This window comes from Empidonax traillii, unplaced genomic scaffold (genome assembly GCF_003031625.1).
Source record: "Empidonax traillii isolate 1590-97213 ecotype Southwest subspecies unplaced genomic scaffold, ASM303162v1 scaffold113:size1526484, whole genome shotgun sequence".
Classification (NCBI taxonomy): Eukaryota; Metazoa; Chordata; class Aves; order Passeriformes; family Tyrannidae; genus Empidonax; species Empidonax traillii.
The window spans coordinates 1,291,517-1,305,337 of NW_020955306.1; the positions used below are offsets into that span (position 1 = coordinate 1,291,517).

At 36.7% G+C, this 13,821-nt stretch overlaps 1 protein-coding gene across 1 annotated transcript in view; it reads right to left on the bottom strand.

The window, feature by feature from the left end:
- Positions 1–13,275: 13,275 nt before the first annotated feature.
- The window catches only part of CD226 (CD226 molecule), a 48,322-nt gene continuing 47,776 nt past the window's right edge, over positions 13,276–13,821 (bottom strand). The window contains 1 exon segment of the mRNA XM_027882862.1: positions 13,276–13,384. Within this exon segment, the coding sequence (XP_027738663.1) occupies positions 13,351–13,384 (34 nt within the window). The 3' untranslated portion in view covers positions 13,276–13,350.

Consider the following 13,821-nt stretch of genomic DNA (forward strand, 5'->3'; position numbering starts at 1 on the left):
GAAAGGAGGGGTTTGGGGGGCTGGGGGGAGGGAGGAAGGGGGACATGTTCGTGTTGTGAAAAAGTGGTGGAAACAAATGAAACTGTGTTGGTTGATGTGAAGGTTTCTGCATGACCGGAGAAGGTTCCTTCTGGGGCTCCATCATGATGGCGAGTTTGACACTGGGGCCTTCCTTCCTGCCTCCACCAGCAGGTCAACCTTTCTTCACCTGTAACCTTTTTATGTCCTTACTGCAGCCTACTGATTCCCGCTGGAGTCACTGAAATGTCACCAATTCGAGATGCAGCGTCAGTGCTGTGGGGGTCACCTTCAGTACCACACAAGATCACTCACTACCCTAGAGGGTGTTTGGATGTTTTTTGAGCCAAACACCAATACATACTAGAATATCGGGCTGATACGTTTTGTTGGGAATAGGGTTTGATGTGTTAAGGTAAGGTTATTGCCTGGTCCAGATCTAATCTTAAATTCCTGGGGCACGAATTCATCCTTACAATGCCCGTGCAATTCTCATAACGCCCCTGAGAGCTGTGAACATCCCTATCAGCAGCACAATCTTGTTCTCAAAACTGCTGCAATGTCTTCTTATTTGCAAATTATTTAGGTAACCATGCCTGCAAGTCTGACTTTAAAAAGCGGGAAAACTGTTCTTCAGACAAATAAAAGTGGGCCACAACCCCAGCTGGTGACCACCTGTGCCACAGCTTGGCCAGATATGGTAGAGTTGAGCTCTGGTCTTGCCTTTCTGGTCAGCGTTTCTTTGATTTTCTCCATTTCCTTCTCAAATTTCTGTTTTAGATGCACATTGTATCTTGTATGATCATGTGTCAAGCATCTGTTTACTTTCAAAAGGAGGATGAGTACATCTCAATGGAAATTTTCTGTCTTTGGAAGACGTCTTTGAAAAATGAACTGTAGTAGGCGTGTTTGTAATCAGTAATGAGGGAATAAGTTGGAAGGCATACCTCTAGATGGGGAACGAGTTTTATCTACTCTGAACATTTAGATTTTTGTAAGTGTTATCAAATATTTATGTTCTCCTTGCTATGCCCTGAAATATTTGAAATTGTGAGGAGAAAAATCTGCCCTCTTGTATGATCTGAGCAACTTTGTGTTCTGTTCCCAATGTGTAACGATTGCCATGATTACCAGAGAGATACATCTCGTTGGTTGTTTCTCAGGACAGGTTGAGGAAACGTATCAAGAAGGAGACACATAAACTCTTTTCCAATGAAACAATCGGGTTTATGTACCATAATTTAACTGAAAAATGCTGTTGGGTTGTTTTATATATGCACACAAACTTATATATATATATGTATTAAAAGGTATAGAAGAAACTTCTGCTTTTGATTAAACATTTACTGATACAGTATGTTCAGCTTTTCTCCAACCATTTTCCTGGCAAAGAGACCTTGCAGACTTACAGCTTTCTACACCTCAGTGAACAGCTGCTGAATAAAAAATTGTGATCCACTTGAATGAAGCATTTCTACCCCACTGCTATCACCGTTATTTATTTTTCCCCTTTTCCTTTGTCTCGTTCACTACCTCTTTTCCTTCTCACAGTGCTGCCATACTCAGGAATAGAACAGCTCCCTACAGAGAGTATTTTGATAAGCTAAAATGAAAAAGTGCTCTCCCACGCTGTCAGGGAACTGTACCTATGGTGCTCTCTGAGCTGTACCCATCAAGGAAGCTTCATTCACACTTTCATTTAAGGAAAAAAATTTGGTTGACATTTTGTTTAGGGAAAATTTCCAGTTTGCAAATGTTAAATGCAAAATGTGATACGAAAGGATACATATTCTGCTGGTTTATTTCTGTTATTCCGTGGAGCTTTGCTGAATATACGCCTTTTTGGGAACTGATCAGTTATTTTTATTCTTTTGCTACTGGGGTTCTTCCACTTGCCCTAAAATTATACATATTTTCTTTAAAACTCCTTATATTAGATTTTCAGTATATTCTACAGATTTCAATGCTGTGTCCATGTAGTTATTTTCATCTGTGACTTGAATACTAGACATTTAATAATTACATATTCTACATAGTCCAAAAGTGGGGAAAAGGCTAAATAGGAGGATATCAGAACAGCTTTATAGTTCCAGCACCCATGAACTTTAAGAACCTATCTAAATCCTAAATCTAGTACTTTAACTGTAGTTAGATAAAAAGCATAAGATCTATATAATGTGCTCCTTTCATTTCCTGGGGAACGGTTGCTGTCTGTGGCTGTCTTCCTATGCAGTACACGAATATTGTCTAGTTATTGAAAATGTAGATGCTATTTTCAAAGAAAACACACCAAAAAAAAAAAAAAAAAAAAAAAAAGGAGGGAGTGGGATTGGCTGTGTATAGCAGTTTTACTGAATATTTTGCTTTAATTGAAAATTGTTCTCTCAACTCATACATTCATAAAATACCTGTGAGGTCTCATTTTGTAGTAATACACAGAATATTGAACTCCAGGACAGAGCTAGAAAACATAACCAATCAAAAGCAAATCTGACCCTTTGGGAACTATTTCTTGTGTAGACTAAACACAAGCACGCTGAAAGTTTAAAATAAAAATGCAACTTTGCAGTGTCCTGCAACACAGTCTGAGAAAACCCGGCACCTGAAGCACAAAGGTATTCAGCAGCCATTGGATGCTGCCATTAGTGTCATTCCAGAACAGCAGATGATATTGCTGTAACATCGGTGTATTCACATATAGCTTCCACAAATGTTCCTCAGAAAAGCTCCGTGAGAACCAGGCAGACACTGCGCCAACAGTTTGCCAGAAAATTCTGTTTTCATGGAATTGCTTTAATTCCTGGCATATGCCTGTTGATAATCTAAGTGATGCCCCACTGAGACTACTTTGCACAGCTCCTAGTGTTTCCACCAGAAGGAAAACTGTCTTTTGGAACACATGGTAGAGCTGCCTGCCTAGAGACTACAATGGCCTTTAAATAGACCCAGGGACCCCATGGGACCCTGTTAAAGTCTCGGCTTTCTTCATGTGCAAGGCACACTGATAATACATCTGCTCCTGACCCAAGAGTTGCTCTCTGTTTTCAGCTAATGAGCTGTGAAGAGATGAAGGGCAACAAAGTGTCTTCAGTGGTAACCAGGTGCAGCTGGTACAAATGGAACTTAACATTAGTATGTTATAAAATCGAAGAAATAAAATAATGTTCTCGCTTTCCTTTCAGTTCTGAGGATGTGTTATGAATATATAACTGTAATCGTGATTTACATTTTTAAAAAAAATCACCCTTGATAACAATGTACTCACCTCTATGAACAAATAGCACACAGTCTTACTAAATATAGTTACTAATATATCTTAACTGTGAATATTATAGATTGATGCATGCTGGCACTTTTGATTTTGAAGTCACTTGGTGCAGAAAAGGTGAAATCGAAAGAGACTGGTAATAAATCATCAAATGGTGCTAAGGAACTTGAATAGTCCCATTTTTTAAACAGCTACATGTTATTATTGATAGTCTGTGGCTATACTCATTTAAAAGAATTTTATCTGCCTAGGTAAAGGAAAAAGAAAGGAGAATCTCTTGTTGCATGGAGTTTGCTGTTTTACTGAGTAAATATTTAGGCTTTACTTTCTGTGACAGGCTGTGATTCCAGATCTTCACGTGTATCAGTTCCATGCAAAGTTCTGTTGCTGGGGTTTTTTGCTGGGTTTGTTTTCTTCTTTTTTTTTTTTTTTTTTCTACAAAAGCTACAAGTAAAGCTTGAGAATATATTGACAAACCAAAGAATTTTGTTAGACGTTGACAATAGCTGCTCTTTTTAGTTTTGACAAAATGACATTTTGGGTAAATGCTTCATTTCACGACACATGCATAGAAATCCTGTTGTGAAGCAGAAAACTCTAATCAAGTTTTGTTCTAAGATAATAGGACTTTGCTAGAAGGAGGGATTGAAATTGAGTATTGGAGGGCAGAAGTATTTTAAAGTGCTCTCTATAGCAATAATTTAAGAACAAAATACAGCCTTCAGGCACCCATTTATTTAGAAGTTGCTATGGGCAGGCAGTCTGTGAAGACCTTTACCTGCTTATGGCAAAGAGGAAAAAAAGATGGATCATTAATCATATTTCTGTATTGAATTTATCAGAAGAGGAATTAACTTCATGGCTGTTCAGCTCTCCAGTCAAATGGGCAAGGCTAAAGAGTACTGGGGTTTTTTGAGGTATTTGATCTCTAGGAACTGACAAAGACCATCAGCCTGTAGCATATAAACCTCTACTCAGACTTAGCTAACCAACCACGTGTACTAGTTTTCATCTGGTAACCTAGAAACTGCAGGGTGAGAAAATGTAAGTGTCTTGAATGGCTGTGCTTTTTTCATGAAATATAGAATTATTTACAACTGTTTCTTCCTAAAAAAGAAGGATTAATGAGTTCCAATTAATCTCTACTTTAGTGTTTCATATGAGTGTATTTATGCTCCTTTTTATACCTGCTGCAAAGGAGTAAGTGTGTTTTTTATCCACACACAGAATACATTGGACAGGGGAGAAATTGTGAGCAGCTGCTGTTTGATTACAAGAACAGATCCAACAGCACTGGAAAGTTTCATTTTTCCATACATCATCCAAATACTTGTGACTCTTTCCAAACGCACTTACCACACAACATGATCTGTTAGAATTTTACGTTTTTCACCACAGACAACTGGTCAGTATGCCTGCTTTTGTTTTGTGAGTAGAAGGTAATGACTGTGCAACACCATTGTAATGGCATAACTTTAAAAACAAAGGTTGGATGTAAGATTGAGTATACTAAGTCTGTAGTTTTAAAGTCCTGCACTCCATGAAGGGTGTTGCATTTGTTCTTGATAGTATCAATAAATGCTCTTCCCTTTTTGTTTTAGATTAAAAGGTACAGTGTGTTGAAAACAAATATAGGCATGTGGTGGAATGAAAGAAATGTCAAAGAATATTGACTCACTTTTTGTAACAAGGTCCTCTCTGTCCAGGTCCTTACAAGCCAGTAAAAGGTGATAGGTGAAGGTTCTGTGTATTCAGCAATTTTTGAAATGGCATTATGCTTAGAAACCTAAGTAGTACAATCTGCTGGTGAATTGGTACTATTAAAGAAAATAGAAGTTTCACCTTACAGAGAGACACTTTTCACATCTTTACATGCATATGCAGCTCGACAGATTTTTACAGACATGATTAAAACAGGTATGAAAGGAATTGAGGTTTAAGTATAATTAAATATGATTAAAGCATTTTAAAATGTCCATGTTGTTATGGACATTGCAAGCTGTAATGGAGACAGTATTTCCTTTTTAACTAAATGCAAGCTCAAAAAGTAATTTGCTCCCTAATATGAAGAAGTTAATCTTTTTAAATATCACAGTCAAAATCCTAAAGAATTAATTTCATTGGGGTGTTTTGTTGCTTTACAGAAATGCTCATGAGGTTAAATAGATTTACTATGTTCTCTTAAAATCCTGGGGTTGTCAAGTGTATTAATACATTCTACAGTGGATTTTTTCCTCTGAGAATATTTGACATGAATGAAGTTAAATTTTAATTAGGCTACACTTTTTTTCAGACTTTTTTTTTTAAATTTTATGATAGCAAGATGACAGTGGGCATAGAAAATAGAACAAAATTAATCAGCTATTTTGGCAATTCCATACCGGTAACAAAAATAAAGGTTTCAGTTAAACATTTATTCTCGTCGCTGCTCCTACAGTTACAACAGAATAAATGATGTAAAATAAAATTATCCTTGTTGATGTTAATTCTTGCATTTCCTGAGTTTCAACAGATGACAGGCTGTGACAGGAGATATTCAGAACTACTTTGTGTCAATTGTTCTAAGATGGTTACAAGGAAAAATAGATGATACAGAAAAAAAAGGTGTTACGAGTTTCTACCAAAGAATGACACTCACTAAGTTTTTATTTCTTTTTACTTCTTTGAAAAGCATCATTATAGAAAGCTAGAGAATTTTTTGAAAGGAAATTGAAAACAGGGTAAGAAATCAACAAAAATAAAAACAGATTCTGTAATCTTTAAAAAGATTAAACAGACATTTAAGCACACAGCAATGGGCCTTGTAGAATGCAAAACAGTTTCCTGAAGCATTTAACTTCTTCTGAATTTATCAGGAGCAGGAAACAATGTTTTGTGTTCAGTCTAACTCGCAGCACTAATTTAGTCTACAACAATGGAGTCAGGAGTGCTGGTCTCATTTTCCCTCACCTGGCTGGAATAACCAAGTGCCCATCTGCCTAACATGCCAATATAGGTGCTTTGAAAAAATAGTATTTTGCACAATGCACCACCATTGTTATCACACAGCTTTGTGAAAGTTACTGCAGCCAGCTGTTGTTAATAATACGATTTAGAGTATTTCACAGCTGATCAAATTCTGGGTAATAAAAGCAATATCTGCATTTATGATGCATAAAAATACATACATAGGTTCTCAACCTTTATTCATCTAATTACAAAATGATCTGACAGAGTCCTGTGGGAAAGGTCCTCCCATTCTACCATTGTTGGGTAAATTGTAGAAATTTAAAAGAAAATAATAAATGTCTGCTTCAGAGTTTTATTTCAGAGGGAAAAAGGAATTAATTTTAGTACGTCAATATTTCTAACAAATTTCTCTCTTCAGATAGACATACAGACATCAGCACAAATAGAGAAAGGTATTGGGGGAAAAAAAAAAAGGTACTGTGTATTTGTTTGGCTATACCTTAGTATGATAAGTTATTGCTTAAATCATTTTATAAAACTTACTGGTTAATACTACCAATTAATTATTTAATGTAACAACTTACTTGTATAAACTTTTAAGAGAAGTGTTAAATATCCTTTAGAACCGCTGAGATGCTTTTTTTCTGAAACTACAACATTCTCCTTTTAAGCAAGCGTAAGGTTAGAAGAAATACATCAGCCATTGCTAGTAATTCATATTACTTATTCTATCTAATTACAACAGCTAACAATAGTGTGGAAGTAATAAACATTCTTTAGAAACTGCCTTATATAGCTCTTTTGCATTTCCTTTACTATTTCTAGCTCAAACATTGTGTCCTAAGTTGTATGCAGGGATATATAACTGCAAGACTTTAGCACAGATAGTAAGATAAATCTACAGTATTATAAATCAAGCCTAATCAGGGCCAAGAAACTAGTCAGAGCAGTGGCACAGTACCATGGCATAGTGGCAGCCTGCCCCAGTAGTCTCTGAGCTACCACAGGTGAGGCTATCTCAATGTTCCTGAGTCTCCTCTACTTTAAAGGAAGAGCTGGCAAACTCATCATGTGTTTATCCCATGGTTATCCAGATGCTCATCTTCTTCTCATAACTCTTAATGCATTTTACTATTAGAAAAGAACAAAAAAAAAGGTTATGAGCAAAAGCAGACACAAGGACACTCCTGCTGGAGGAATGTCCTAACAAGCCCTGCAGGCTCTTCTCCATCCTTAAAATACAAGTTGTTTCTGTGTCACTTCAGGGAGCAAGGGAGAGGGGGTGTGTGTCTGATGCAGGCTGTGGGAGAACTGGGCCATGGTATCCCATTTGCTGACTGATTTGGCAGGTAGGATGCTGGATGAGCCAGCATTTCATGTGATGGTGAAAAGCCCAGTAAGTTTTTGAAGACTAGCCTCGGGGTGGAACCTTTTGCACTAGATATCAAAAGGACTGTGACCACCCTGAGCCCACATAACCCTGACACCACACCTCAGCAAGGCATGGTTATGAAGGCAGGTCTTGTGCTCTAGCCCAAAAGAGTTCCCCAGGAATGTGTGAGTGTTGGAAATGTCTTTTATGTTGCCTTACTTACACGTCAAATAATACAGTCTGAGAACTTGGCGTATAGCTTCTACTCCTGGGGACTGCAGCCTAAAAGAACATTTTAGCAACCTATGTTGTAGACAGACAGAGATGTTTTTGGAAGGAGCCCTTAATGTCAGGCTTACAAAGCTGTTTAGGGTTAAGTCTTATTGAGCATCTCAGCTTTAAAGGAAATGTCTTTCATTTGTGCTAGGGAGTACTCACTGAGGCAGAGCTTCAACTACTGTAAATAAATACTATTGATTTGAACTTTCACATATCTCAATAGCAGAGCAGATTTAAAGGAGCATGATGCACATAAGATTTAAAAATAAAATCTAAAAATCAGAGTCCTGGTGCCCTGGCATCTTTATGATTACAAAAAAAAAAAAAAAATCCTCATTACCTCTTAAAAAAGAAAAAAAAAAGAAAAAAAAAGATTTCTGGTAGTGAAATCAATCCTCTGAACAATCCTCTAAATCTGAAATCTTTCTTTTTTCTGAAGTAAGGTTTCTTATTTGGATCTCTCACGAGCAAACTAACAGATGTTAGTAGCACCTATACTTTAACTGTTCTGCCTGCTTTGTTGCCTTAGTCCTCTGCTGTCTCCTAGTCTTGGGATAAGACCTGGGGAGGAGGCAGGTGGTTAAGTTGCACAGCACAGTTAGAACAAGCTATTTCTGAGTGTTCTTGAAAAAAATTAGTGGCCTAACAGAGAAGGTGACTGGGAATTTAGGGCAGGTGCAAGTCAGAAAGAGGGCTACCCTGCCAAATGTGGGGGTTTGGAGCCCAGTTTCCTGTGTTCCTTGGTGGGTCCAGCCCTTAAAGCAGTCAGTTTCCTCACAGCAACATTGTTTAACCCCAAGGTGCACAGCCACGGGAGAGCGGAAGACAAGAAGGAGCAGTATCATGAACATATTAGTGTCAGAGAAGCTCTTTAAGCTAAAGCAAAGTATCTGAAATGAAAAAAGAAAATAACAGGTTCTAACTTCCACCTTCTTTTGTAAATTGTGAGTTTCTTTTTCGTCCTGTTCATCCAAACTGGTAATTGTCTTTCAAACACTCAGAAGTCTTTCTCAAAGAGATGTGAGTTTACGCCCTTTAAAGGTAGTAGTTGTACTGTTAATCACTGAATTTTCCTTTAAAAATTGAACTTAAACATTTACATTTTTGCCCCATCATAAAAGATTAATTTTATTGTTATGTAAAAGGTTTTACTTCTCTTTAATCTCAGATTTTCATTTTCCAGTCACACAAAAGGTAGTTACCCTAGAATACCCTTAAAGGTATTCAAGAGCGGTTTTTTAATGACAACACATTTTATTATATTTCTTTCATCAAAGTTTCTAAGACCTTAAAACAACTACAGAGTTATTTTGCAGTTTAGATAGTGTGTTGAGCTGATTACTATCCATACTTGTGTCATTTTGCTTCCTTGATTATTTTTTCTGCCTGTTAACTGTTTGAGCGACTGGTACAGCATGAAATAGCACAGTAATTGTTCAAAATAAAATTTCCAATTTACAATTAATGAAGTTTATTCAAAAGAAATTAAAAAATTTCCAGAAGGATAGGACAAATCTATGGTAAATATTGAAACTAAACAGCAATAAACAATAGTTTGTACTATTTTGCACTGGAAAGTCTACTTACATAATTCAAACAGCAAACAAACTCTTGCTGGGTCCCATTCTGGCAGACTTATAAAATATTTAAAGAGTTTTAATACTACATTTCAAATTGAACTTTTGGAAGTTTCTCTTGTGTGTAGCTTACTAGTTTTTAAATCAGTGAGAATATTGATACATTTTGAGTTGCTTTGGTTTTGGTTTTAAACAGTATCAGTCTCTTGTTCAGCTGCTGTTCACTGATATTACTATGGTACAAAAATGAAGCTGTTGTTTTGGGTCTGGTTTTGAAAAAAAAAATAATATATTGTTCTTATTATGCTATGTGTGATGTGATTTTCCCTGTGGATTATCCTGTTAGAAGTAATATGTTTACAGAATTTGAATTAAAACAGATTAAATACCTGCAAAGATGTGCACTACAGATTTTGTTTTCTTCCTGAAATCTCAAAAATAAGTAATTGTTTTGAAAAATCAAGCTAAAAGTATCAAGATGGAAAAGAAAAAGGGCAATACCAGAAATAATCAAAACAATCTGGTATTCCAGCGACTTAACTTCAACCTCTCCCCCTCTTTTTTTACCCTCAGTAAAGTAGGGATGTATTTTGATTGTCTCTATAACCAGTGAAACAATACCATCTTCTCAGCTTATGGACATTTCTGTGTCAGGATTCCAACTGAGAACCTCTGTGTAATCAAATCCAGTGCATTGTCATTTTGCCTGTTTAACACCAATGGGATCATAAGAAATGACCCAGTGATACAAGGTTTTATTTGTAACTCTGTGTACAACTTAGAATTATCTGCTATGACATTTGATAACTCAGGAAATAAACCAACTTATTAGTAGTACCGTTCTGTGTATCCTCATCAACTTCACATGCAAGCATTTATATATCTGAAAACCTTCAGTGAGTGAAATTAAGAAACAAAAAACATCCCTTGCAATGTGTCCTTGTTCAGGAGTACACAAAACCACAATAAGATGGTTTCTAATGGTACATGAAATTGTAAACAATTTAAGTCTTCAGCGATAAGTTGAAAGGACACTTTAGTTTAGGATTTTAGGTTTTTAGCTGAATGACGCTATTATTGCTCAAATAGCGAAGAGAAGCCTTGTGTCCATGTTATTATCAGAAGAACCTAGACTCCTATTTTGCCACGCACATGAAGAAAGCTTTCCATTGGAGAAGGCAACGCAAAATGTGCTGTTCACTGTCAGCTTCCTTTCTAGCCAGCTGAGTAGAAATGATACCTGTTTTGTAGGCAGACTTATGATGCCTCCACCACTAGCCCCTTTCAAAAAACAAATAATAAAAAAACCAAATACACATCATATCTAGCAACATTTCTTAGTACACTTCAAGAGAAAAGGGGAGTCAAGCATAGGTGGGCCAGGCACACAGTTTGTAGTATGCAGCCATCTTGGTAACACCTTCATTTACTGGGATCCTGTCCACAGTAATTCAGCAGATTTGTAAAAGGCCAAAAGATGTGTAGATCCTAATTCTCAGGTCTGCCTTCTAGTCCTGTTTCTTTAAGGATTAATTTTTTTTGTCTGTTTTTTCAATTTCTGTGTGATCTCTTCTGTATGTTTCAGCAGAATATATACATATGCACACATACAACTACATATGTATGTGTATTGTTTTGTAAATGTTCTCAGTCATGCGTTTTTCTGCTTTGCATCATTTATTCATATACCTTCCACGTTCTCATTTATTTTTTGTGCTACTAAACCTTATAATAAATTATTAAATATAATCTGACAGTGACAGAGTCTTCATGTTTTATTTTCTTCTGGGTAATGGGGGGAGAGGTGGAAGAGAAGGAGGGAGGGAGAGAGGAGAGCAGGGGGCTACACTTCTATTCCATCCCCAAATAGAAAACACTGAAATAACTGTGATGAGTGGCAAGAAGTCTGTAAAACCACATAGCTGTCAGATATCAAGCTTCTGTGCATACTTTTAAATCTAGTTTCAAGGAGCCCTGATATATTTGCTTTTGTCAGCTGAATAGTACTGTTTGCCCAGCAGCAAAATAACACCTCCTGTGTGGAAAACCATGGGTATTTATTATTCCATAGAGCTCTCAATTTGAGATGCAAAAATCATGGACGTGGACAACATCGAGCCCATTTTCTTTCTCACCCTGTCACATAAGATTCTCATACATATAGATTTCTCAGACTAAATTAACTTTATGTAAACATATGCAGCTCCACTCTGCACATCAGAGTTGTTCTAAAATTGATACTTAAGTGTTCAGCTACTGGGTAAAAATGTTTCAATTGTAGAAGTACAAATAATACCTGATTCTGCATATGAATCAAAGGATACATTACTGCTGCAGGCTGCGATACAACACTGACACACCTGGAGTAGCCTGGCCCAGGCAGTGCCCAGCACAGCCAGTTTGACCTTCCACATCTTGCCAGTGCAAAAAAGAAAAAAATAAAGTCTTTGATACAAATAAAAGGATTGTGCTTTGATTACTTTGTTCTTAAGAAAGAACCTAATAGTCTTATCTTAGGTCTGTGTTAAACATTTCTGTAGTTGACGTAAATCTCTGTCTGCCTGAGTGAGGGAAAAGGGAAAAAAAAACCCACAACAGAAAATGTCATTTTTTTCATAGGCTGGAGAACTGATTAATTTTTTCAAGGTTAAAATTTAGATGATAAATTTTTCTCCTCCTCTTTCCATGCTACTATGTGTGCCATGACAATTGGATCTCCTATAACTGTTAGCAGGCTAGAAGAACATTAAAAAAAAGGTTGATGGACTTTTCTCAGAACAGCTACAGCTTTGGAAAAGGAGGAAAATGGCAATTTTTCCTCAGACGCTGATTTATTACTGGGAAATACTCAACCATTCAATAAAGTTTGGTCTTTTTGTCTTCTTGTTTTCTATGAATACATTTCAGTTTCAAGTCATATGAAAAAAGAGGTTCCAATTTGAAGATACTTCCCAGCTGTCCCACATCAGGTCCCTGGCAAACCACCAGTGAAATGCCCCCTTCCCCTTGCATACACACTTCAGATACCGACACCGTCTCTCCTACATCAATCTCATTATGACAGCCTCATGTGACAGTGCCTGGGTGAATTGGCATGGCAGGAAAGGTGGTTAATGAAGCACTTTGATTGCTGTATGAAGAGCTTCATCCTGGTAAAACAGTGACCCAGCAGTGAGAATGAGAAAAGTAGGCTTTATAAGGACATATTGGCAGTGGAGCTTACCATCAGATCATACAGGAGTGAGATCATATCCACTGTGAGAATGGCATCATTTCCCTAAACCCAGCATAACTTCATGCCCCAACTTAGGGTATGGAAGGGACAAGGCAGAAGCAGGGGAATGTGCTCCTATCTTCCTTCTTTTAAATTTCAGGGCTTGAATAGGGTTATTATGCAGGAAGAAAAGACTCAGAGTTCCAAAGCATTTATTGTTACAACACAAAGAGAAAAGAGAGACACTGAAACAACTGTCCCAAAGAATTATGGTGAAGCTGAACTAGAAGAAATAGATAAGACAAAGGATATCATAGAATACAATTTTTTACTTCAGTTGTATTAAGTACTGACTTGAGGAGAAAAGACAATAACACACAAATAATAGAAAAACTATCAAATCAAAAAGGGTAATTTGTTAATAATATGGAACAGAGTAGAATCTCTAAATGTAAAACATTAAAGAATATTCATCAAAAGTAATTAATAGCAGTAATCAGACTTTTAAAACTTCAGTTCTTCCTGTTTATATATTTTAAGATTACTATAAGATTAAGGGGATATAAAGAGCAAATACAGAAAAGAAAGATCTTAATAAATATATAGTACGAGACCTGAGTAACTCCATCTCGTCAGGTGACCTTACCCAGGTCTGAATAGAGTACAAAATTTTTTATAAGGCCTCTGTGATCCTCTTCCTCTTCTTTCTGAAGACATACACTCAGTCAGAAGCTCAGTAAACTGCATCATACATGAAAGTATACTCCAAAATACCTAATTCCAGCATACAAGAGATAATGCTGCTATTGCTTACTTTCCCATCCAAATCAATAAATACCTTAAAAATCCAGGTAAACTTGGAAACTGTAACATGTATAAGATTAACACTGTTTCATAAAAGCCTAGACTCAGCTGAAAAGGCCCTTTGATTCAGGGGAAAATACAATAATATGTTGTCCGAAAGTTCCAGCAGCTTCATATGTTGTGGTAGGGGAAGGAATAGATTTTCTGCTCATTATTTCTTTTCATTGGAAGCAGAGAGATTCTGGATCAGACCACTAGCGATATTTGATAAGGAATATAGTAAACCGAGATAATGGTTAAACTACTAGTTTGGATCCGGGAGCCCCCGGTGGTCCAGGGG